The sequence below is a fragment of the Gobius niger genome, assembly GCF_951799975.1.
Source record: "Gobius niger genome assembly, chromosome: 15".
NCBI classification, from domain to species: domain Eukaryota; kingdom Metazoa; phylum Chordata; class Actinopteri; order Gobiiformes; family Gobiidae; genus Gobius; species Gobius niger.
The window spans coordinates 18,435,887-18,461,002 of record NC_136866.1 but is presented as its reverse complement, the minus strand read 5'-3'; the positions used below and the strand labels follow the sequence as shown (position 1 = coordinate 18,461,002).

Here is a 25,116-nt window from a genome sequence, read left to right as displayed (position 1 = left end):
CTTGTGTGTTGCGAACAATGCATTTGCAAAGAGAGAATCCCTATGTTTGCTTCTTGATGTGAACAGAATGAAGAGGAGAGCAAAGATAACCAAAAAAAGAAGAAGAAGAAAAAGAAGGGAGGAGCAGAGGAGGAGGAGGAGACAGACGAGAGCGTGCTGGACTGGTGGTCCAAATACTTCGCCTCCATAGAGACGCTTAAGGAGGTCTGTGCTCTACTAATCCAGATGAATGTGGTATCAGTATCGGACAGGAGAATGGTTTGCCCTGAAGCTCAGAGCTAATCACAAGTTGAGCTGAACATGATGTGGCTCATTATTATTGATATGAATAATCATTATCCAGTGTGGTCACAGACAACCCAAGTTTAAGTGTCGTCGTGTCTTTTTGTAAACCACTAAGTGTCTTCAGACATATATTTATATGAGACATTGTTTTCTCTTACCGTCTGCCCCTCAAAAAGCTGATGTAACCAGTGAATTTCTCCACTGTAAGATGAATAAAGTCTCCTTTTTCTCACCGGGGGAGTGGTGGTCCAAGGGGCAGATGACGCTGACTGGAGCTCACAGACATGTTGACTGTTTTGTACTTTGTGTTGTTGCAATATGCTGTAACATCTTCTTGGATTCTGTTTTTGCAGAAACTGAGAGCACAGGAGGCAGCCCAGGCCGAGGCAGAGGAGAGAGAGGACCTGGAGATATTGGTAGAGACTGGAGGTACAACCCAGCACACAGACAGTTGGCACACGGGAAACACAGTACTACAGGAGAGTACAAGACAGTAGCTGCATATTGCGGCTGCCAACGCCTCATAGCACTCACCACATCGTTTACAATTAGTCAAAATGTCTGCGACACAAATAAACTCCACAAAACAAAATAAATGATCAGACCGTAGATTTAGGTAATGAAATGGTAAGGTAGGGGTAGATGGAGTTTGGGAAGTGTGGAGTGAAAATAGAAGTCCCGAAAAGGCAAAAACATCCTTTCAATGGAAACCAGAAGCTTTTTTCAAACTGCGCACACTGACGACAAGGGGCAGAAGGGCGAGTCACCTGACAACTCCCAACGTGCACTTCTTTACAGACATTTGTATAAAAAACAATGTATAGAAATAGAGGCCTACGGTTCTGTGGGTGCTGGAGGATGTTACAATAAAGTCTTCTCACTTATTAGATGTGAGGGGCATGAGTAATGTTATATCCGAGATACTCATACTGTGAACCGTAACTCAAGAAAGCATGTAAACGGAGTGGTCTGATAGACTTTCCGAAAGAGTTCTGCAATTGCAACCACATAAAAGTCTCAGCGCTAATAGATTAAACCGTTTCCGTTGTGGGCTGAGTTCACTCAACAGGTCTGACCGGCCCAAAAGCCTGTCGGCCCACTGGGAGAACTCCCTGTGATTCCGATGGCCAATCCAGCCTTGGCTATAGTTAACTTCACAATGTAAGTCAGTTAGTTTATAATTCCAGGAAAGATTGATATGAATTGGTAAACTGCCATTCAGAATAAAAGGTTGAACAATTCAGAAATGCACCATATTTTTGTTATATGACACTTCAGATGTTGGTTTGGTGCCGTCTCATCCATGTTCCCTCATCAGAGCATTCATAGCACATGCCATTATCACATTCACAGCCATTCCACCGACCACCATGACATCCAGTTTTCTCACATGAAAGATGGTTTTTGAGTTTTATGAGAATGGGAAATAGCAGCAGTTGTTGTAATCTTGTGTGGTTGACAGTTGGAAATAACCGATTCAGTCCTTAGGCAGCAATGGTTTAACTTTATGTTCAAATTTTGCAGAGAAAAGTCATCCTCACGGCCTTTTCTATCCTGTGACATATGTAAAGCTAAAGCTCATTGAAGTCTTTTTTTTTGTTTTCCCTGTTTGAAACTATAGTAGAAATGACAAAATATACTGCACCATCATCTTTCATGTAGCTGCATGGTGTCCACGCTGTCCCTCATGTGTCCATTTGTCCATCTCCACTCCGCCCATGTCCACTCGCTGTAATCAGACCTCAAACCCGATGACCTTCTCCTGAAAGGCCCCAAGCTCAGGGACAAGGCCAGAGACAGGAGGTTCATCAAAGACAAGAAGAAAGGCAAAGACACTGCCGACGGGACAGAGAGACGACCCGTCAGACCCAAGGTGGACGAACTGGTGGTGCGTACACTTTCAAGAATATGTACAGATAAAATAGAAGTTCACTTTAACATGCTCCATTCTGCACATGAGCTTCAAATTGATATGGAAGTGTTTTAAACATGAGAGCATTTACTGTGTGTAAAGTAACCCTAGTTTTGGCTGGTGTGTGCAGGTGTACAACAAAGAGCTGGAGACGGAGTACGGGGACTTTGAGGACTGGCTGCACACGTTTAATCTATACAGAGGGAAGGCAGGGGACGCCGACGAGCACGCCCAGGACGATGACAGGATTGTGGGCCGCTTCAAGGTGCAATTACTACATCACTCACAGGGGCAAGGGGTACATTTTAAAAAGTATACTCACTACTGCCACCGCAGGTCTTAGGCGTAACTGCAGCTTCTATATTAAGCTCGTGCATGACAGCACTTCAGACCCAAAGTAACACCTTTTTGAGTGACAGTGCAGGATTTTAGAGGCAGTTGTGGTGAATAGGCCTGATGGGGGTAAATACATTTTTAAGCTCCATATAGTCCCTTTAAAGTACTGGTTTCGATAAAGAAAAACGGAAACCAGCCCTCATGCCACAACTGGGCACATGAGTCTTTCTCTATAAATCATTGGTGCTTCATGTGAATTCATGTTATTTCGATAAGTAAATCGGTAAACCTTACATGTGAAGTTTTTTGAAGTTTCTAGATATTGAAGTTTTATTGAACAACTGTTTTTGTTTTGTTTTTCCTCAGGGTTCCTTGTGCATGTACAAGCTGCCCCTGTCAGAGGAGATCACCAGAGAGGCAGGATACGACCCCAATATGGGCATGTTCCAGAGCATCCCCCACAACGACCCCATCCACGTGCTGGTGCGGGTGTACGTGGTCCGGGTGGGTCTGAGGAGAAATCCCTATTCATTTTTTGGACTACATAGACATTCTGTTCTGACTGCGGTCTCTTCCCCTCAAGGCGACAGACCTGCACCCCGCTGACATCAACGGGAAGGCCGACCCATATGTCGCGATAAAACTGGGCAAGTCTGAAGTCAAAGACAAAGAGAACTACATCTCCAAACAGCTTAATCCTGTCTTTGGCAAGTGAGTAGAGAAAGGGATTTATCAACGTAGGACACCAGAGAAGGGATGCTGAATACTTCTTGGGTGTGAGGGGAACAAAGAGACGGTTGGAGAGGAAATGTGTTTGATGGAGAGAGATGATGTTAAAGAATGTCCTAATATGTGACACGAATCAGTGGGAGTTTGACTTAATGCGACCTTAATGCCTGTGTCTGGGTTCTCTCGTGCCCCCATCAGCCCAAAACATGCATAAAAGGATACTCATTCAGCGAGGCACCACGGTTTAGGTCACCATGTCTGCCCACTACTCTAGATGGGTTACCCCAGATGATTTGAAGGATAAGTCAAATGGAGATGACAAATATTAATATAATAATAATAATGTAATTCCCATAGCTTAAACTTTACCAGGCTAGTTTTTAGCATTCAAAAGATAATTAAAGAAGACAGTTGGAGGAAAAAGATGTTTTAAAGGTAGCACAGGCTGCTTAAAGGTTCACATGTTGTTTCAATGGAGCCTGCACTCTGATTGAAAGCACACTTCAGTTGCCGACCTCACATCTTTGAAATAATCTTGGGTAATCTTTTTACCGCATTAAAAGTAACCCAAGTATCATCAGGGCAAGATATTGCCCTATCCTAACGCTAAAAAGCGGTCCTTGATTAATACAGTTCTTTCTCTGCTGGATGGCTGAGTTTAAAATAGACACCGTTCAGTTGGTGTTAAATTTCCAGCCATCCTGGGTGGGGTGGCACATGGTGGCCAAATTACCCAGGTCCTCCCTGTAGCTCCGCCCCTGATTCACAACTTTATGAAAATGGAAGGTTCAGAAGTTCCACTAAAGCATTATGATGCCCTTAATCAAGCAGATTATGAAGTTAAGACGATCAGTGAACAAAATGCACTTCTTGGAAACTGGATTTGCCATGAAGAATCAAGAATTCCTCTATTCATTCATCTGCATAAGATTTGGACCCAAATAACTTGGTCAGATATGGAACCAAATGCAAGGTTCTAATTTCAAGCATCTAAAAAACAAATGCTTTGAACCACCGTCACGTAGATGCATAAATATGACCTATACCATGTTTGTCCATATGTGTATAAAGGTTTATGAATGTACATCATTACGTTCTTTCTTTATTATGACTTCCTTGTTTTGTATTAGTTCATGATTAACTTGTGTTTGTTAATTCTTCTTATAAAAGTTACTACCCGGTTACTCCTGTGTTTCCTTCAGATCGTTTGACATCGAGGCCACGTTTCCCATGGAGTCCATGCTGACGGTGTCGGTGTATGACTGGGACCTGGTGGGCACTGACGACCTGATCGGAGAGACACGGATCGACCTGGAGAACCGCTTCTACAGCAAGTACAGAGCCACCTGCGGCATCTCCTCTCACTACTCGCTGTAAGGCCCACAGACCACACGCCCTTTGCAATGTGAAGGCATCGCTCTCCAAAGTTCAATTCTCTGTCTTTATCATCATCAGTCATGGCTACAACATCTGGCGGGACCCGATGAAGCCCAGTCAGGTCCTGGCCAGGCTGTGTAAGGAGGGGAAGATGGACCCGCCCGTGTACGGACCAGGGGGTATGGTCCAGGTGGGGGGCCGCGTGTTCCAAGGGCCCACTGACATCGAGGACGAGAACGGTACACAGTATCATCTTTAGTTTGCATAAATAACTCATTAACCTCTTATCGCGCCACCTGAACCGAGCACATTTTCTCCAGTTCAGCTTTACTCAAATCACTCGACTGGAGCTTGCAGCCTATAGGCCCGAGTAACACCTTATTTGAAAGCTAAGACCTACAAAACAGATTAAAGGCTAAAATTATGACTAACTAACACCCCAATATTTCTCACTCCTTTCTGATATAAGTAAATGCTGTGGGCCTCCGTCTGTTCAGACCCTACTTTTAGCACAGAGCATGATCATTGCAAATGAGACCAGAGCAGACGTGAGACCAGTTAAAGTGTAGGATTGTCGTGTCACATGATGAGGTTTAGGTGCTGAACATGGACGTGTGTGGCTGCAGGTCTGAAGAAGCAGACGGAGGAGCACTTGGCGCTGACGGTGTTGAACCACTGGGAGGAGATCCCCAGAGTGGGCTGTAAGCTGGTGTCTGAGCACGTGGAGACCAGACCCCTGCTGAACCCCGATAAACCTGGGATCGAGCAGGTAAAGGATGCGTTCATAGGATTTATAGTGTGTCAGGGTGTAACCATGGTTGTTAAGCCAGGAAAAATAAATACATTGAGAGAGAGCAAAATGAAATTCATTATTTTCAGGGGGAAACTTGCCATTTTAGTCATTATCCTAAATGAATTCATGTGTAGAGCATTATGTAAATCGTTTTAAAAGTCTGAATTGTGCATATTTAACAATTTAACAATAAGAAATATGTTATGGCCTGTATTCTGGGGCTCTGAAATATAAGTAACCATTGTTTTATGGGTATTAGTGTGTACATGGGGAGATATACACTTAGTTTATTGTAATAACTTTCAGCAAAACATGAAGTACATTTGGTCTGACAGGGGTCACATTTTGCATACTTCTTCCAAGTCTAATCGTCACCAGTGATTTCCTTTGATGTATCTGTATCTGCATATTGTTTGTCCCAGGGCCGTATTGAGATGTGGGTGGACATGTTCCCCATGGACTCCCCTGCTCCTGGTCCCGCTCTGGACATATCCCCTCGAAAACCCAAAAGGTACAGCCAAGACAGACAAATCCAGGGAGGAGAAGGCATTACATTATCTATAGCTGTACACGTAGTCATATTAGGAAATAAACTGTACAAACACATTTAAAAAGTCACTGTTTTTTGGCAAATAATTGTCAACATTTGTATATTTACATTTTCTCTAAAAAGCCTTTATTTCAAGGGGCAAATTAAGTTGAAAACAGCCTTTTTCAGAGAGGCCTTCCTGAAGAAGGCCGTTTGTTGCTCACTGCATATATAGATATAAACAAACCCAGTACAAAATGTGTTTAAAGACTTTTTAATTTTGTTATTTCCCTACATGAAATGCAAGAGCGAGGAAGTGCCTTGGTTCTTCTTTTCCCTCACATGACATTTTTACCCACATATTGTTGCTAATGTTGTATGACAGTGATTCCAAACCAACGGGCTTATTGATAAGAGGTCCAATCGTGACTCAATCGTAATGTAATTGATCTTTTGCCAAAGCCCCGCCCCCTTAGCCAATGTTAGCTAGGTCTGTCAGGAAGCGAAGTGGCTATGAGGTATGATTAGACAATGGCTGCTTTGGGGCGGGGTTTTGCGAAACTGTAAAACATTAGATTGGGGTTATAAAACATATCCCTTGGTAATACTGGGGTTACAGTTGGGGACCACTGTATAAGAATGGTAATACCGCAGTTTTAATATGTAATTGTGTATGATTATGTTTCACCAACAGGTTTTTGCAACATGTTGATTGCAGAGCTCCACCATAATGTTGATATAGAACTCTCTCCTAAAGGAAGTCTGCTGTTTTAACATGTGATTTAACATGTGTTTTAACATGTGATTTAATATGAACTAGTGTTGCTGCAGGTTGTTGATTCTCCGGGCCCGTCCAGTACACTGTACACTGTAATGGCAGTATTGCTGATTGTTTTAGTTTTCCTCACATGTTACTTGGAGCTCTCCTGTATTAAAGTGCTGTGTGTCCCTCGTCCCTCACCAGATATGAGCTCAGGGTGATTATATGGAACACAGACGAAGTAATTCTGGAGGACGATGATTACTTCACTGGGGAAAAGTCCAGTGACATTTTTGTGCGGGGGTAGGTACGGGGGGCCCGTGTGCCACTCTCGTCCCTGTGTGCGCTGTGCGTGCAGTTTTTTTCTTTTGTTAACCATGCTTTTGTTTTGTGTTGTCCATTTGTGTGTGTGGTGTCTGTGTGTCTGTCCTCTCTTCTCTCCGCTCGTGCTCTGTCCAGCTTTGAGCTGCGTGTAATTATTTGGAACACTGATGACGTTATTCTAGAGGACGATGCTTTCATGACAGGAGAGAAGATGTCTGACATCTATGTCAGGGGGTAAACACACCACCCATCGCATGGCTCGTACAGTCCTCCCCATCAACCATCGCCTTGTCTCCTCCTTGTGTGATGCTTCCTAAAACTCATCTCTTCTCCTTTACTAGCCCCTAAAGAAGGATCATGTCTCTCCTACCTCCTAGAGCTAGATCTTACCTTCTTAACCTGTCTCCTAATCTCCTCTCCTACCTCCTTCAGCCCCAGTCTCATCTCCGACCCCCTTGTGCCCTAGTGTTGTCCCTCTTCTCCGCCCTCTCTCAGTCCTAATCTTGTCTCCTCTCCAGCTTTCATTCAGCACGCACACCTCGCTTGCCTTTTAACCTTAGCACAGTGTTATGCAAAACTATCTTTAGTCAAGACCATACCACACCAACATATTTACATTCCAGTTTCCTCCTGTACACAAAGAACAAAGGCTCGGAAATGTTGAGAAAGTTCCTATATAAAAGCACATTAGTCTGAAATGATTTAGTTTTTTCTAATTCCAAAAGCAAGTAAACAAGGAGAACATTCAGTACTGTTTAAGAGAATGGAAGTGAGCTGCTACTGGTGGTAGTGATAAGCATTCGCCAGCAAGTGTTTTTCACCAAAAACATCCTCTTGTAAGTGTGAGTGTGTGGGTTCACCGCACTACAACAGCCAAGACAAGCCCAGCATAATGATACTTTCTCATCCACACGAGTTATGTTTCTATAAACCAAATATATGCTATAGTCCTATTCGCTTTGAGACTAGGCTCTGATTGAGTTGTGCTGAATTCTTCTAAAAATGTGTCAATTCAACAGAAAGTTAACCCGGCTTAAAGAAAATCAGTCTGTGAACCTGTTCACTGACAATGGCAATACATCTATTCTGCTCTGATTGAAAATCTGATAAATCCCTCTGACTGCTGCAGTGTGATGGTCCCTGAGGAAAAGGGGAGCAGCTGAAGGACGTTGGTTTGGATACAAGTGAATTACAGGAAACTTCTTCTCGTTTTACAAATCTTTGTAAAAAAAAAAAAAAGGCCAATTTCAATAAGGTCAATAATATATAATCAATAAGGTTTTTGTGGTATGGTTTTAAACTAAAGCGACTGATCAAATACTTTGACTACTTTCAGTAAAACACCAAGCATGTGTCTGAACACACAGAAAAGATGCACATGTGAAAATATAGATTTGGAACGATCTGATCCGACCAAATGCATGTGCTCTTTTTACATCTCTGCATTTTTCACTGAAACACCAACTGGGGACTTGGTTATTATTTAAGTGATCATTTATGCATATAATACTATTCTTTTCATATAGTATTTTTAGACTGGACTGTTGGCCAAATATATTATTTCTCACTCCCTCACCTTTTGAACCTTTTGAACCATTTGAACTTGATGATTAACAGCAGTACTCGATAGATCCCACTACTGTCTGTGGTTTTTTTGTTAAACATTATGGTTTTTACTTGCATTGTGCCACACTTGCATGGCTTTATATTGTGTGAAGTGCCAAAACCAAGTCAAATCCACATACATGTACTATATGAACTCAAAATGTTCATTGAGTGCACATGGATACTTTATATCTATGTGCACTGGATATAAAGTATGATACCCACTTGACAACTTGACAACAACGTCAGAGTATGTTTCAAACGGCAGTTATTGAAGTAGCCCAGGCAGTAAAGTAAAACGTATTTTAGTTACAGTAGAAATCTCACCATAATAGGTTGGGGGACATTATATTGTCACTTGAAGAAAAAGAGGTTTTGAGAAATCTTTATTAAAGGCCCGCCTATCTATCTCTGCACATATTTACTAAATGTGTGAAGGTCCAGTGTGTACATCTGATTTGGTTTTGGGGGCCACATTGCTGTGCAGTTATTTAACATCATCTCTCTTGTTGACCTTAATGTCCTACAAGCCAAATTTACCCCTAAAACTAGAAACTCCAACATGTGCATGACTTAGCCTGAGCGTCTCCTCTGCCGTCACGCTGATGGATCACACTGTGATGTCTTGGCTCTTCAGGTGGCTCAAAGGTCAGCAGGAGGACAAGCAGGACACAGATGTCCACTACCACTCTCTGACCGGAGAGGGCAACTTCAACTGGCGCTTCGTGTTCCCGTTCGATTACCTGATGGCCGAAGAGAAGATAGTCATCTCCAAAAAGGAGTCCATGTTTTCCTGGGACGAGACGGAGTACAAGATCCCGCCCAGACTCACGATGCAGGTGTGGGACGCGGACCACTTCTCTGCAGACGACTTCCTGGGTAAGAACCTTCACCCTCCTCCTCTTCACCTCTGTATCTGTTCTGTTAGCTGCCTCTCACGCGTTCCTCTCATGTTAGTGCTACAATCGTTAGTTTTTATCCTCTTCCTTCAGGGGCCATTGAGCTGGACCTGAACCGTTTCCCTCGCGGAGCCAAGACGGCCAAACAGTGCACCCTGGACATGATCCGAAAGGAGCAGGAGCTGCCCACCATCTCCATCTTCAAACAGAAGCGGGTCAAAGGCTGGTGGCCCTTTGTGGCCCGTGACGAGAACGACGAGATGGAGCTCACCGTGAGTCTCTCAGTGTCTGAGTCTGTCATACTGGTGTTATTTCTGTGCTGGTTTAAGACTCTCTGAAGGGAGTTGTCTGAGATGTTGAACTTGTGACTGCAGGGGAAAGTGGAGGCAGAGCTGCACCTGGTCACAGCGGAGGAGGCAGAGAAGAGTCCGGTGGGTCTGGGCCGGAATGAGCCCGATCCTCTGGAGAAACCAAAGTAAGACCCCACAAACACCTGCAGACACTTAAGCCCTGTTTCAACAGGAGCAGGACAGGACAGGTGTTCGTACATTTGCATTTCAAGAGCCTTTAGGCGACTTTCCGACTTGCTGTTCACTTTCGGCTGTAAAACTCTCTGTCCTAATCTGCCCCTGTGGAAATCCGGCTTCCCAGTCCAGATACACTTTAGTGCTGGACCTGTGATCCATCACATGAACACAGTCTAGTCTGTCACTGCGCAGTGCAAAGAGCAGTAATATTAGTATGATTTAAAGAGAATATTTGAAGTATTATATCCAGTGCACTGCTGTTTGCACTGTACCTCCTCTTCACCTGTCTCTCCCTCTGTCTGCCCCTCCCTCTGCTCCTGATCTGGCTCTGACCTCTGACCTCCATCTTCCATTCCCTCCCTCCCTCCTCTCCTCCCGCCCCTCTCTTCCCTCCTGAAGTCGCCCGGACACCAGTCTCATGTGGTTCTTGGGCCCTCTGAAGGCAATGGGTTACTTCATCTGGCACAACTACCACTGGCTGATCCTGAAGGTGCTGGGCGCGCTGCTGCTGCTGCTGATGCTGGGGGTGTTCCTCTACTCTCTGCCCGGGTACCTGGTCAAGAAGATGCTCGGGGCCTGAAGCGCCGGTAGCCATCGCCCAAATTCTACTTGTCCACCTGCTGCTGTCGTCTCTGTCGCCCTCTGTCTGTCACAGATCGCTCTGACTTCTCTACTGCACATGTAACCATAGGAAGACTGTTCCTTTCCATCCACTTTGTGTGTTTGCGCTAGAGCCACACAAAAAATCATAGTATTATTCCATATTTTATAACAATTAAAGCAGTTCATGTGTGGAATTCAAATCAATACCATGTAATATCTCATGTAAGTGATCGTGTAAGAGCCGGTGATCTATGTACATCAAAACACTCAACGCTCAATCTTTAATTGTATTTCTTTTCACATCGTTTTAATTGCTGGAGGTAAATGAGAAGGGTGATGTTTGTGTACACTTGCAGGAGTTTTTCATTGTCTACAGATGTTTTTCTCTGTTCTGTTAAAGCTTCTCTCTCTGTTTTTGCTTCTTGTACATTTTCGATTTCTTCAGTGATTCTCTGTATGAGCAGAGCTTCTCAAAGTGATCGATAAATGGTCATTTATATAGTGCTTTACTGCCTTCATTAGGCACTCATAGCACTTTACATCAAAGAGCCACTCAACCATTCACACACCAGTGTCAGACACTGACAGTGTGCACTTGCGTGATTCTAACCAGCGACCCTCCGGTTACAAGACGACCCGCTCTACTGTCTGTACCACAGTCGCCCACACAGCCCTGTTGTAAGAGGACGTGAGGCACATATACATATACTGGAGTTTGATTCAAAGATAAATTATATAAGAAACAATGGGTAGGATTTGTAGAATGATTGACTGAAATACCACTACAATACAACTTCATATTTTTATATTATATTTATTCTACTAACTCCAAACAACTTTGGACATCTCAGCATAGCATTCATATTGTTTTATTAATAAATGCTTCTTTCCTTTTTTTATGCAGAAAAATAGTTCTCATAAGTGCATATTTGACCTTTTAGTGACCCAGCAGCTGTGTGGGTGGTTAGCATGGGGCCTTTACTTTCTAGCCTCCCAGTTGTTTTTTGGATTGAATGCATGCATAACTATGAAGGTTGGTTAGCACCTCCACTTCATAGCTACAAGGTCCCAGGTTTAATTCCCACCAGGACGGGGTGGAGTTTGCATTTTCTCCCCGTGTCTGCGTACCACTAAAAGCATGTGCAATAGGTGATTCTGCTCCACATCTGGAGACGGCTCCCTGGGCGCGGCACTGCCGTTGACCACTGCTCCTTACGGGTCATCCCAGCGGCATTGAAGGATGGTTTAAAGGAACAGGCCACTGCTTTTCCATACGGATATGTTCTTAAATGAGCTTAGACGAGTTGATGTGTACCTGTCTGGTCTTTGTGCCCGAGGAAGAGCGTGGTAGCTTCCAACTCCAACGTTTGGAGCTATAGGAATATGCTGGGAGAGGCCAAATGATAACAACATCTTTGGTCTTTGTGCTTGACAGAGCGCAAAGACCAGACAGGTACATATCAACTCAACTAAGCTCAGGTAAGAACATATCTCAGTATGTAAAAACGGTGGCCTGTTCCTTTAAATGCAGACGACAAATGCCCCTACGGGGACAATAACGTATACAAACAAACAACTGACCCTGGAGTGTTACAGAGGCGCCATGCTAACCAGTAACCTCCCATACAGCCACTTGGTCACCATTAAGTTTCGGGCTCGCTAAAAGAATAGGTGTGATTATTTTACGTTACAAGCGAAAGAGTCTTGTTAGTTCTATAAACTCTAAAACAGTTCAGTGATAGACCTAAAGATACGCCTTTTGTGTAAACTGTGACATCGACCCAACCCATGAATGATGTCTTAACCTTCAGTGACAGCCTGTGCATGTACTAATACAAGCTCTTTGTCTCATCTCCCCTCATCACTCATTCCCCCACCTCTCCCCCCCCCCTCGATGACCTCTGACCCCTGGATGTGCCGCAGCCGCCCGGACACGACCTTCCTGTGGTTCCTGAGCCCGCTGAAGGCCGTGCGCTACCTGATCTGCACCCGATACAAGTGGCTCATCATCAAGGTGGTGCTGGCCCTGCTCCTGCTCATCATGATTGGCCTCTTCCTCTACAGCATGCCCGGCTACCTGGTCAAGAAGCTGCTTGGGGCCTGAGGCGGCTTTCAGTCCTGCGTTAGACCTAGTTTGGGCCGACCTAAATCATGAATAGAAATGTTTAAGCACAAAAACATAACGCGCGTATGCACATTTGTGTTAAGGACCCCTGATTTGCCCAAATATAGGAATACTCTGGAAAGGTAAGAGACCAATACGATAACTTTAGCACAGGGCTTCCACAGGGCATTAAAAAAACATTAAACTGGTTAAACTGCAGCCTGTGGAAGTCCTGTAATATTTTCTCCCAGAACTGTACATAGAAATATCATTGTAATGAAAATAATGAGGCTAAAGTCTCCCTTCGTCTGCACAGTGAAGGGGCTAGTCTGGTTGCACTGGCAGCTACAATCAAATCTCCCCCACGGTAGGAAGAACGACTAGCTGATACTGCAATAACAGGTGTACTATAGTCTGTACAGTCCGGTGAAAGATATATGTGGGCATGCGAGAAAAGGAAGAGTCAGAATAACTGACCAAACAAGCACTGTTCAACATGTCCACCACTTTTATTTATTCTAATTTATTCATGTTATAAATTGTACATAAGCAGAGGTTCTGTGGGCAGAAGAGAAGATTTCACAATATATTACTGTAAAAAAAAAAAAAAAAGGCTGGATTTTAGGGGAAAATTGAACAATATTTTGCATTTTTGCACATTTGAAGAGTAACAATGAAGTAGCTGTGGTAATAGTGAGATGTCTATTTTGATAAAGGCATGAGAAGAAGAACAAGCCTGTTTTGATGCGTGAACATTTTAAATGTGCTTTATTTGGTGTTTTCGTAACCACAAAGTCTGACGACTCAACACAGAATTAAAAAGGCAAAAACGCTTCAGTGGAGTAGTAAGATCAAGGTTCCTTTTTTTCTTCACCAAAAATCGATGCTTCCCAAACTGTGGCACTGATTTCACAAGTGGTTCTGGTCAGGACCTGTTCTGCAGTAATTGTGCTGGTTTTAAAGTTTGAAAACCACGGATTGAAGGTGTCTTTCTCTCACAGTCCCGTCAACTCGTCTCTTTCATACGTGTAAACAGTAAAGTCTAAAATGTCAATATGCATGCCTCTCTGTGGTAAGTGTGGCATGACCCAACCTCCACTGCAGTCTGTAACTCCAGACCCTGGACAACTCAAAAGTGCACTTGTGGTAACGACTCAGATCCGTGGCGTTTACTTCCCGTCGCCCTCTGCCTGAGCTGTAACTTCCGTTGTTTTTGTGTCCTTGTGTTGCCGTGTTTTCATCAAGTTTAAGAGGTTACACAATAAACATTGCCTGATTTTTTTTTCCTCAGAGACATTTGTTTTAAACTGTGTGCAAAACTTGTTTCTAATTTGTCCCATTTTGAGAGATAAATAAAGGAACTTAAGGACCATTGCAGATGTGGGTTATTGGTATTTCTCCACACAAAAACAGGATGAGTTGAATTTGCGCATTTTAGTGACATCTAGTGGTGAGACAAGGGCAACACATAGGCTTGTTTTGTTTTCATTTATTTTATTTATTCATATTGGAAACCCGTTTGTGGCTACCTGTAGTCAAATCAAAGAGATGGTGATGTCCCGCTCTCAGCAAAGTCTGGTCTGCAGAGAAATAATAATAATAATAATAATAATAATAATAATAATAATAATAATAATAATATTATTAATAATAATAATAATAATAATAATAATAATAATAATATAATAACAAACTTTATTTGTATAGCACTTTTCTAAACAGCAGTTACACAGTGCTTCACAGAAAAACACCCAGAAAATACCCAAAAAATATTTAATAAATAAAATGACACCAAGCAGAAACTCACTGTGAGATACTTTTCACCACACGAAGTGAATGTATTTTATTCTATTCATTGGTTGAAATATGACTCAGACTGGCTTTAATAAAGTAGGTATGCTAATTCATGTTTATTTATCGGCTCAATGGATATATAAAAAGACAAAAAGAAGGCTGATATTCAAAGTGTAGTCCTCCCTCCGCTCCAGTGAGCGGCGCTGCACACCGACAGTATCCTTTAAACGTCCACAGAAGAAGAGCAAACAAAAACATTAGACAACTGTCCTCCACAGTGGGTCCGCAACAGCGCGCTCTGCCCCGCCGTAACGTCCCTTTGTCCGGGCCCGTGACCCCTCCATGCTCTCAGCGGTGCTCGTAGCCGCTGTCGTTGGCGGCGGGGTCCTCCTCGTCCTCCGCCGGTTCTTCCCTCAGCAGCAGAAAGCCGCCGCGCTGCTCCTCTTCCCCCCCGGCACCATGCGGGGGAAGACGGTCATCATCACGGGGGCCAACAGCGGCATCGGCAAGGCCCTGGCCGGGGAACTGCTCAAGCTCCAGGCCCGGGTGATCATGGCGTGTCGGGACCGAGGCAGGGCAGAGGAGGCGGCCCGGGAGCTGACCAAGAGCGGAGGAGAGGGGGGCGAGCTGGTCATCAAGCTGCTGGACCTGGCCTCGCTGCGGTCAGTGCGGAGCTTCTGCGAGGAGATCACTCAGGTGAGGTCACTCTGGGCCGGGAACGGGACAAGACACACCCACCCTAGCTGTCGGTGTAGTATCAGGTATTGAAAAACATTGGCGATATGCGATACGGACGTGCGATAATGCTATTACGACGTCATTGCGATATGTTTCACTTTCATTACATTTAAACTCAAATTCTAAGTAATGTGTGTCACAACTTATCACTAAGCCAGCCCCAAAACAAGGCTATAAACGGAACTCATTCTCAGTCAGATGGAGGGCTTTAGTACGGAGCCTGGCAGGGGACACCACGAGAACATGTGTTACGATAAAACGCAATAGTTTTGCAATAAAAAAGCAATAATTATTGTAAAATAAGGCAATCACATTTGGGTAGTGAACGAGGCCGCCGATGGCCTAGACTCTGTGCTGTCATCCTCCACACACAATGGAGCATGAATGGGGGAATTTACTTGACCTTTATTTCGAATTGGGTTTAAAATACAAAGAATTAAGATAGTGCTGCCAACAGACATTTGTGTAGGAAGAAATGGCAAAGGGACAGGTGGATCGTTGATCGTAAATTCAGGCCAGTTTTGTGCAGAGACTGACTGAAAGTTAGTGAAAGTTGCAGGTGCAGAATATTATGTCGGCTATGAGGTCCATGGGACGTGGGCTGCGCCACCCAGGAATCTGGGGCTGACACCTCCACTGTCAGCTAGACAGCGGTAGCGGACAATTGTCTGTCCCAAGATCGCCCGGCATGACTTTGGGACACCCTCCAAGACCTCATACAGCTTCCACATACTACGTAATAAGATGCACTAACATGAATACCATGTCTGCTGGCCAGCACTAATCGAAATTCTTTGTGTTTTCAACCCAATTCGAAATAACGGTCAATTAAATTCCGCCATTCATGCTCCACTGTGTGTGGAGGATGATAGTAGATACAAGTGTATGCCATTGTTATTATTATTTTGACTTTGTTTAAACGAGGACTGCACAATATCAGGGAAAAACTGCAATACTCTTTTGATCCACAATAACTGTAAAATGAGTGCGTCTGAAGCAAATGTGGCTAAATGAGGCTGCAGATGAGGACTGACAGGAGCATGGCGCTGCAGGACCACAACGGAACTGTACTAGACCGCCTTTCACTAGTCGAGCCAAACCTGCACACCTCTGCAGTTTGATGCAGTCATACCATGGTGCGTTTCACTTCTGAACCACTAGATGGCGGCGTGTGATTTGTTTACTTGTACTTTCTAGAATAGATGATGAGAGAAAGTCCTGCTTCAGTCCTGCAGAGTCTGGCCATAGTTCAGGTTTAGTGCTTTAACTGTTGAATTGTCATTGTAATGAAACACTTAAGCTTGATTCATATCATTTCTTTTGGATATTTACAGGGTTAGGCAAAAATAATGTCAACTACTGTGATGATAACGATGATCATTTTAGTTTTTCATCTTTAGGAGGAGCCCAAAATAGACGTGCTGATAAACAACGCGGGCATTTACCAGTGCCCCTACACGAAGACGGACGACGGCTTCGAGATGCAGTTCGGCGTCAACCACCTGGGCCACTTCCTGCTCACCCACCTCCTCCTGGACCTGCTGAAGACGTCCGCCCCGAGCCGCATCGTGGTCGTCTCCTCCAAGCTCTACAAATACGGCGGCATCAACTTCGACGACCTCAACAGCGAGACGAGCTACAACAAGGCGTTCTGCTACAGCCAGAGCAAACTCGCCAACCTGCTCTTCACCCTGGAGCTGGCCGAGCGGCTGGAGGGCACGGGGGTGACGGTCAACGCGCTCACGCCGGGCATCGTGAGGACCAACCTGGGGAGGCACGTCCCGATCCCGCTCTTGGCCAAACCGCTCTTCAGCCTGGCGTCCATGGCGTTTTTCAAGAGCCCGCTGGAGGGAGCGCAGACCCCGCTGTATCTGGCCTGCTCCCCCGAGGTGGAGGGCGTGTCGGGGAAGTGCTTCGCTAACTGTAAAGAGGAGGAGCTCCTGGAGAAGGCCAAGGACCCGCAGGCGGCCAAGAGGCTGTGGGACGTCAGCTGTGAGATGGTGGGGATAACAGGCTGAGGACAGTTGTGGGACAGCCGTCTGGGGGGATCGCTGGCCTAGTAAGACGGACTCGTTTTCGTTGCCAATGCTGTAAATTGGTTGAGGAGCGAAGGGGCGAGTGTAATTAGCAGGGTTGATGAGTTGGCCTATTAAACCTTCCAGAATTGTACAAGTTTCAAAGTAACCCAGAGTTCATGAACCATGTTGTGTGAGTTTGAATCTGTTTAATCCTGTTTCTCCAGTAAACTCATCACAACTGCAGACTATTCACTTCTGGACACTGGCTATACTCGTGGAGCTCCCAGCGCTGCCTGTTTTCAACTTAGACTGCAACATACGACTGCACATACATTGTATTTTATCCGACTGGCTAAACAACTCATACTTTATGTTTCCAATCCCATTTAAAGAACTGTCCCGGTTGTACTCTGCTGAATCAGCGCATATATTTTGGGATTTAGAAAAGTGATGTGGAACTAAGATTGAAGGAAAAGTTGGTTAAACAAACTGGAGCCTGTAGCCACTCACTTAGCTAAATGCTAACAACAACCGGTCGTCATTCTGAGCGATAGGAAGCTTCGCACGAGCATTAAGCTGCAGATCTCTGTTATCTTTTACATCGTCTGCTTTATCCTCTCGTCTCGATGATGTCTGTGTTTGGCCGGCAAACCGGTGATGACGAGTCGCTCACAGAAAAGACCTGTTTTCTGACGTATTATTTACCAACTAAAGGCCAAATGAAATAAATGCTTGGATTTGAATCTTTTTTTTTTATTGAGTGAAGTGTTGCAATGAAATGAATGTCGCGAACCTTAAATTAAAGCCTGAGTGATTCACATAATCGTTTAGTTTTTTCATTCAAATCAGGCACTTACTTTTGTGTTAATTATTTTTTTTTTAAATGTGTTCCTTCCACCCACAGCACCGTGTCACCGGATAATTGTTCTTTTTACGTGATTCATCACAGTAACTGCCAATCCAGCACACATTAGAGAACATGCTTTAGTAAGAACTGAGTTAGCCTCTGACTTTTACCTGCACTGACGTCTTTTTGACGATGATCCGATCATGACGAGCTGGAGACGGAACTAGGACAGTAAAGTTTCAGTCTTAGGAGAGCTGGACGGGGCATTTTTTAACCTCTTAACCAAGTGCGTTATCCAGTTCAGCTTTACCCAAATATAAAAGGTCACAGCCTATAAGCCAGAGTAGCACCTTATTTGAAAGCTAAGACCTACGAAAACTCCTTTAAACAGATCTTTTTCCTCGTGTTGTCACTTTTTTTCCCATTGCTTTTTTGTCACATTTTCGTCTCTTTTCTGTCACTCTTTTGTTGCATTTTGGTCACTGTGTGTTTTTGTTGTCGTTTCTGTCCCTTTTCTAATGTTGCTATGTGGCTTTTTTGTTGTGGTTGCGTCACACTTTTTTTGTCTTGCTCTTTTGTTGCATTTTCATCCTTGTTTTCAAGGCCGTGGGAACCCAGGGTGCTGAGGGCGCTACAGCACCCCCTGGTGGATCGTCTATGCATTACAGGCAATATTAAATAAATAGGAAATAAGCAAAGAAATAGCGTTTTGGGGGGGCAATCTCAGCACCCCCTAGCCAAAATATCTTCCCACGGCCCTGCTTGTTTTCGTTTCGTTTTTGTTTGGATTTTGGATTTGGGTAAAGCCAAACTCTCGAAAATGTGCTCGGTTCAGGTGGGGGTTAAGATAATAAAGATATCGGATTATTCTATTCTTTGAGTGAACAAGTAAAAACAAGTTATTTTTCAGAGTTTGTTTCTCATGGACTTCATCTCGACCCCCGATCAAACAAAGTCGAGATATGTTTTGTTATGATACGCTTGAATAACCTGTGAGTAGAACAAACAGCCCAACAGTCTTGTTTTTTCCGGTAGAATTGTGCTTTATTATATGAACAAAACCCAAATATAGTCACATGCATAAAAAGAGGGGGGGCACGGCGGCTGGGCGGGGGGCGTATGCGGCTGAGGTAGAACGGGGCGGGAAAACCTCATATCCAAAAGCGGGAAAAAACCCAACAATAGTAATTAATCATAATAATCATAATATTCATCATCAGAATCACTGCTATAGAGAGAGACACCTGCAAACCACCGGGAAACAACGGAACAGTCGGGAAACAACCAAGTCCAAGCAGAGAAAAAACGCCTACTGTCCTCCATGACGGGATGTTCCATAATGTCAGTGAAATCGCTTTCATTTTCAGCCATGATCTGAGTTGTAAAAAGACCGTCTGAACATGACCTCGAATACAATGTAGCGTAGTCTTTTATTTACACAGTCGTTATGTGGGGCTCGTGAACGCGCACGTACAAAATATAATATCACATGATTTAAATACATTCTATCAAAGTGTAAGGCTTCAAAGTGCCGTCAGAGCAGTGTCGCCGCCCTGGAGGGGGAAAAAAACACCCAGGGCCGTTCAAGTCCAAGCCTTTGAATAATAATAAATATCGTTATGAAAAGCACTTTGAGCCAGCAACAGCCACGCTCTGTTAAAGTGGCCTGCTCCAAACCCAACCGGTCAGGCGAAACATTATGACCACCGCGTCACTCACGGCGCCGGGAAGAGGTGGAGGAGTTTGGTCGACAAGATAAAGAGTGGTCCTGACGCAAGATACAAGTTTCATGTATGCTCAATTTGCGCCCACAACCACCAGGGGGCACTACATTCTCCTTTCTTTACTGCCTCAAGTCCCAAAGTACATGACATTTAGGTTTGTCTGAATTTGTAAAGAGTATTATTTTTTCCTCCTCAGTTGTTGTCTTCCACACAGCTCTCACAAAGGTGCTAATGGTTCTGATGGAGGAAATCAATTCTCCATGGAGCGAAACCAGAGACCAGATTTTGTATGTGGAGACTAAAATGAGTGGTTGGGTAGGTCGTGATGAGTGTACCTTAATTTACCCGCCCATCAGAGCTATGTCTGCCTGACGCTCTCCTCGTACAGTGTGACTGTAGACGGTCGCTGAAGCTCTGTTGGCCAAGTCTTGATGTTTCCTTGTGGGTGCTGAAATGTATTTGCTGAATACGCAGAAGTCCCTGTCAAACGTAAAGGGACAGATCTTGTGCCTGATGCCAGGACAGTGCAAGCTCCAAACGCGTCCCGAGAGAAAGAGCTGTAGCTACAGCCGGTCCCGCTGTGGCGCAGGTCGGCACTCGCTCGGCCGTAATTGCGTTAACGCGACCAAAACCAGTGGCGTAGCAAGGGTACCAAGGGGCCCCAAACAAGAATGTGGGTAGGCGGCCCTCTGGTGGCTGTTCTGTGTACTGCACACTGGGAGAGATTTGGGCAGGAGCGGGTCACCTGACAACTCCCATAATGCAGTTCTCTGCATAAGGTTTCCTCAGAACAGAAGCTGAGGTTCTTTAGGCCATGAAGAGTTACAATAAACTGGTTCCACTATTAGAAATATAATCTGGTGGAGCCATGAGTAAAAAAGTGTGTCCACTGCTCATTATAAGTTAACATTAGGGAACCATGACTCACTAAAGCAGCAGCAGGATGGGGATAAACAGCGCCACGGAGCTTTGTATAGTATAGCCTCTCCCTGTCCCGGCCGTGGAGTCTGGTTGGAGGAGAAAGGCTGTTGTACAAAACATCTCCATTGGCCATGGGAGTTTCTCTTCCCCACGTACTTTACACTTAAATGCAAGTCTCAGAGTGCACTCCTACTAAACGCAAACTGTCGTCTGTGTTTAGAAACACAAGATCGGGCCCTCAGTGTTCAACTAACAATGGCCTCTGATGACTCGCCCCCCCCCCCCCCTCGCCTCTGTGCTCTGGCTCCAGAGGGCAGCAGGTTTTGTCTGCCGGCCCTGATTCCAGTGTGGCCATATGTCACTGGTACAGGGCCTTTCAAGTGCTAGGGCTTTACCCAAATCCTAGACTATAAGGATTGATTTGGGTAAAGCCTTAAGCCTGGGCACAAAACATTATTGTGTATTTCCTCACACACATTTCCTATTTCCTGTTATGCTGGACAAATGTTGTGGACCAGTTTGATGATATAAATATTTGAAGGAGGTTTGAGGTTTACTCTTGGCTTCTGTAGGTGTTTAGCCCAAACTCCTCACCACTAGAGGTGCTCTCGAGTCAGGTCATAATGTCACGCCTGATAAACCTCTTTCCCCCCGCCTTAACCAAGCGCATTTTCTCCAGTTCAGCTTTACCCAAATCTAAAAGCTTCTTGGTAAAAATGGTCTAAATAGTAACGAAAATGAGATGATAACAAGGATGAAAAAGCAACAAAAGAGTGACAAAAACATGATGAAAAAGCAATGAAAAAGTGACAAAAATGTGACAATATCGCAACAAAAAGGCCCAAAAAGAAAAACAAAAGAGTGATGAAAATGTGATGATGATAAAGTGAGCTTTTTCTTCGCATTGTCACCACTTACAATGCAAGGAAAAAGCTCACTTTAGATCAGTTTTGTCGGTCTTAGCTTTCGAATGAGGCGTGACTCAGGCCTTTTAGATTTGGGTAAAGCTGAAGTGGAGAAAATGCGCTCGTTCAGGTGGGAGCTCAGAGGTTCATGTAAAGAGTTCAGTTGAGCAGTGTCCCGTAGAGCTGTGCCTTGGTCAGACTGTCTTTCCGGGTCAGCCCCAGCGACCCAAACTTGGTGGCGTAGGGCGGTGGTGGAGGGGGCGGGGCAGGGGGCGGGGACTGCGGGCTCACCTGTGGGGGCAGGTTGTGCATCTCCACCTGGTAATGCTGCAGCTCCGCGCCCATCTCCAGCGCCCTCTGGTGGAGAGACTCAGTGGAGCTGTTGGGACTGGGCTCCTCCGCGTACTCCTCCTCCTCGCCCTGCCCTCCTGCCGCCCCCGCCCCCTGCCCCGCCCCGTCCCGGTCCTTGGGGCTGCCCGAGTGGAACAGGCTGTGGTCGGAGCCCTGGCTGCCCTCCGCCCGGTACAGGTGAGCCTGACTGTGCGCCTCCCTCATCCCGGGGCTGAGGTCCTGGCTCCCCGCGGCCGATGCTCCAGCCCACGCTTGGTCCATAACGGCGCCGCCCTGCTGGTGGAGGCGGTAATAATCCGCCCCCTCCTGGAAGCTGCTGTACATGGGGCCCAGTCGGATTTTAGCGGGTCGTACAGAGAAGTGCTGCTCCGAGAAGCTGTAAGGCGAGGCGCGGCCCGGGCTGCGGTACGAGTGCAGGTCCTCCACGCTCAGCTGTCGCCAGCGGCAAATGAGCTCCTCCTCCTCGGGCGCCAGCGTGCTGCCGCGCCGACTGTCCCCGTAGGCCACGCTGGGCGAGGAGGAAGGCGGGAGGGGCTCGTAAGGCTCGCTGAAGCACGATGACATGGTGCGGCTGTAGACGGGGGAGCTGCTGCTGTTCTGGTGCAGAGACATCTCCCCCTGCTGGAAGGAGGGGGGATTACCGAACACCCCGGGGCTGTCGGCGTCGCCGTCCCACGACGACTCGCTCTTGTGGTCGTGGTACTCGGCCGCGTCCCTCCACTCCATGTAGAGGGAGTGGTGGCGCGGGGATGAGGCGCCGCTGCTGGGGGGCCCCGGGGCCTTGTCCTCGGAGCCACCACCGCTGAAGCTGGAGTAGGAGCTGGAGCCCGTGCCCAGCAGGGGGGGGAACTTAGAGAAGTGCTCCTGGGAGAAGCCCTGGGTCAGCCCCATGGAGCCCTCCTCCGGGTTACTGCGGGCAGAGCAGAGTTCAGTCACACGTACTTTATTTATTTCATGCTCAGACATTACAATTCAAATTGGACTAAATTCATTTTTGTCCTCATCAATCTACACACAACACCCCATGATGACAAATTGAAAAAGTTTTTAGAATGTTTTGCAAATGTATGAAAAATAGAACTCTGAAATATTGCATGTACATAATTATTCACACTCTTTGGTGTTATACTAAAAGTGAACTTTTTCCACTGATCGTCCTTGAGATGTTTCTCTAACTTGACTGGAATCCACTTAATTAAATCAAATGCATTGGACACACAGAAAACATCTTGCAGCATTGAAGATATTGAAGAGTGTTCTCCATAATTCGTCAGTGGAAGAAGTTCAGAACCACCAGGACTCTTCCTTGAGCTGGGCCCGTCCACAGAGGCGTATCTTGCCCCAGATTTGACAGAAACAGCCAAGAGAATACTGTAAAGTCATCAAGTCAGCAGCAGTGACAATGACAATTGGCCGTCACAGATTCCCTGAAAGGGCCCCATGAGCCTCCCTCACCTGCTTCTCAGAGTGAGGAGAGAGAGACAAAATGAAGAGAAGTTATGCCTCTGGCAGCAAAAACGAAAGAAAATAAGGAGAAAGAAGAGGAAGGATAGTAAGACAGCAGAGAGTGTAATAAGTTACTGTAGTTATATGTCTCTGAAGTGCCTTCTTCTTTGTTTGGGGGAGAAGGGCCTTGGTCAGGGAGGAGACCAAGAACCCGATGGTCACTGACAGAGCTCCAGAGTTATTGTGAGGAAATTGGAGAATCTTACAGAGGGACAACTCTGCATCACTTCACCATCAGGCCTGATTGTCTTCATGGGGAATTGTTTGTAGATTGATGAGAAAAAAACAACACATTTAATCCATTTTAGAATGAGGCTGTGACTTAACAATGTGGGAAAGTGTATAATACCGGGTATGTGTGAATACTTTCCGTATGCACTGTATGTATTTAGGAAAAAGTTAGACAAGTTTAAAACCACATGTTTTTAATCTTTGAATCTATTTCAGATTGCAGAAGTAGATTAAAACTATACTTTTGTTTTATCTTTTCGTTCATGAATGTACCATACTCCACAGAACTGACCTCTGGCTGTCAGTAGAAATCTGCGGCCCGTACACCATCTTCCTCTGGCCGTGGAGGTCCATGCTGGGCCTCCTCTCGCGGTTCCTCTCGTCGGGGCAGTACAGGGCTGTGTCGCTGCTGTACAGGTCGGACTTGTAGGCCGCCCTGAGCCCCAGCCGCCCCCCCGGGCCCCCTATGCTCTCCAGGATGAAGGTGTGCTCCTGGGCCGGGGGGCTTGGCGGGCTGGGCGAGCGGGACCCCTGGCTGAGGCTGCTGCATCCGTCGTCAGGCTTGTCCAGGACGCCGCCCATGAGTGAGGACGGGACGGGGTCGGCGTACAGGGCCGGCTCCTCCTCCATGTGCAGGGTCATGCGCTCCTGGAAGTCCGCCGGCAGCTGGACACAAGGCACAGGGATAATGCGGAGAACTGTGAGTGATACTTTTTAAATATGATGTTACGTCATTCAGTGTGAGTCTGAGCATTTGAAGCAGGTCTGTTTTTGTTAAGGACTTTACCACAAACGTTAGGGAAAAAAACACAGCAGAGCAGAAACCACAAGTGACTTGATAAGCTAAATGTAGTCTCCTCCGTTAAATTATGACAATATGTTATATTTACATGTGAGCATTCATGTTTTGGAATCAAAATGCTTATGTCTGAGCAAATGAGTTCTCAGACAATAGTTTTCTGGCTTATCAATGTTTCTTATCAAAGAGCCATACACTTCATCCCTCATGATACTGATGGTAACTCTAATGAATTGGAGCTGGTTCTCCTCCTGTGTGGTGCGATTGTGATAAGACTGTTAGTCGGGTCGCAGCCTTCAAAACCTCAAATAGTCAGTAACAAACATGTCTATGTCTGATATCACTCTTGCTGTCGTTCAGGAAAAAACGATATTGTTCAGTTCCTGTTAATCTGAGACCTGACCTTCCGTTTGATCACGTGACTTTTTAGGGAGGTTCGATTGTGAAACAAAGTGTGTGCTCTCTCACTGTGTCTCGCTCTGAGTCCTTTAGTCTGTGG

The 25,116-nt window shown here is 45.5% G+C and overlaps 4 protein-coding genes across 10 annotated transcripts in view; 2 read left to right on the top strand and 2 right to left on the bottom strand.

Annotated features, from left to right (window-relative positions):
• otofa (otoferlin a) overlaps positions 1-13,560 on the top strand; it is a 142,488-nt gene extending 128,928 nt beyond the window's left edge. For 2 of the 6 annotated variants that reach the window (XM_079572626.1, XM_079572621.1), the window contains 16 exons: positions 67-204; positions 639-714; positions 2,055-2,173; positions 2,328-2,462; positions 2,900-3,037; positions 3,117-3,244; positions 4,465-4,635; positions 4,718-4,878; positions 5,266-5,408; positions 5,855-5,943; positions 6,926-7,024; positions 9,288-9,529; positions 9,643-9,821; positions 9,924-10,024; positions 10,476-10,663; positions 12,603-12,744. In XM_079572626.1, the coding sequence (XP_079428752.1) occupies positions 67-204; positions 639-714; positions 2,055-2,173; positions 2,328-2,462; positions 2,900-3,037; positions 3,117-3,244; positions 4,465-4,635; positions 4,718-4,878; positions 5,266-5,408; positions 5,855-5,943; positions 6,926-7,024; positions 9,288-9,529; positions 9,643-9,821; positions 9,924-10,024; positions 10,476-10,656 (2,100 nt within the window). In that variant the 3' untranslated portion in view covers positions 10,657-10,663; positions 12,603-12,744. Of the gene's footprint in view, positions 1-66; positions 205-638; positions 715-2,054; positions 2,174-2,327; positions 2,463-2,899; positions 3,038-3,116; positions 3,245-4,464; positions 4,636-4,717; positions 4,879-5,265; positions 5,409-5,854; positions 5,944-6,925; positions 7,025-7,180; positions 7,280-9,287; positions 9,530-9,642; positions 9,822-9,923; positions 10,025-10,475; positions 10,664-12,602 lie in introns of all 6 variants that reach the window. The other 4 variants (XM_079572625.1, XM_079572623.1, XM_079572622.1 and 1 more) reach the window with 3 other exon arrangements.
• The window catches only part of LOC306975298 (cytosolic 5'-nucleotidase 1A-like), a 225,445-nt gene that overhangs the window by 85,587 nt on the left and 114,742 nt on the right, over positions 1-25,116 (bottom strand). The gene's annotated exons all lie outside the window — the stretch shown is intronic.
• Positions 14,803-17,619, top strand: LOC306974904 (retinol dehydrogenase 14-like). Its single transcript, XM_079572311.1, has 2 exons — positions 14,803-15,273; positions 16,716-17,619. Exons 1-2 carry the CDS (start codon positions 14,920-14,922, stop codon positions 17,331-17,333), a joined length of 972 nt encoding a protein of 323 aa, XP_079428437.1. The 5' UTR covers positions 14,803-14,919; the 3' UTR covers positions 17,334-17,619.
• The window catches only part of LOC306975238 (brain-enriched guanylate kinase-associated protein), a 71,093-nt gene continuing 67,740 nt past the window's right edge, over positions 21,764-25,116 (bottom strand). For both annotated transcript variants that reach the window (XM_079572724.1, XM_079572723.1), the window contains exons 7-8: positions 24,111-24,484; positions 21,764-22,991 (exon numbers count right to left, since the gene is read on the bottom strand). In XM_079572724.1, coding sequence (XP_079428850.1) covers positions 21,890-22,991; positions 24,111-24,484 — 1,476 coding nt within the window. In that variant the 3' untranslated portion in view covers positions 21,764-21,889. The remainder of the gene's footprint in view (positions 22,992-24,110; positions 24,485-25,116) is intronic.

Excerpts from the sequence above, each read along its gene's own strand:
- LOC306974904 (XM_079572311.1), top strand. The coding sequence starts at position 14,920 with ATGCTCTCAGCGGTGCTCGTAGCCGCTGTCGTTGGCGGCGGGGTCCTC. Across the intron at positions 15,274-16,715 it reads TCTGCGAGGAGATCACTCAG|GAGGAGCCCAAAATAGACGT; the intron begins GTGAGGTCACTC and ends TTTCATCTTTAG.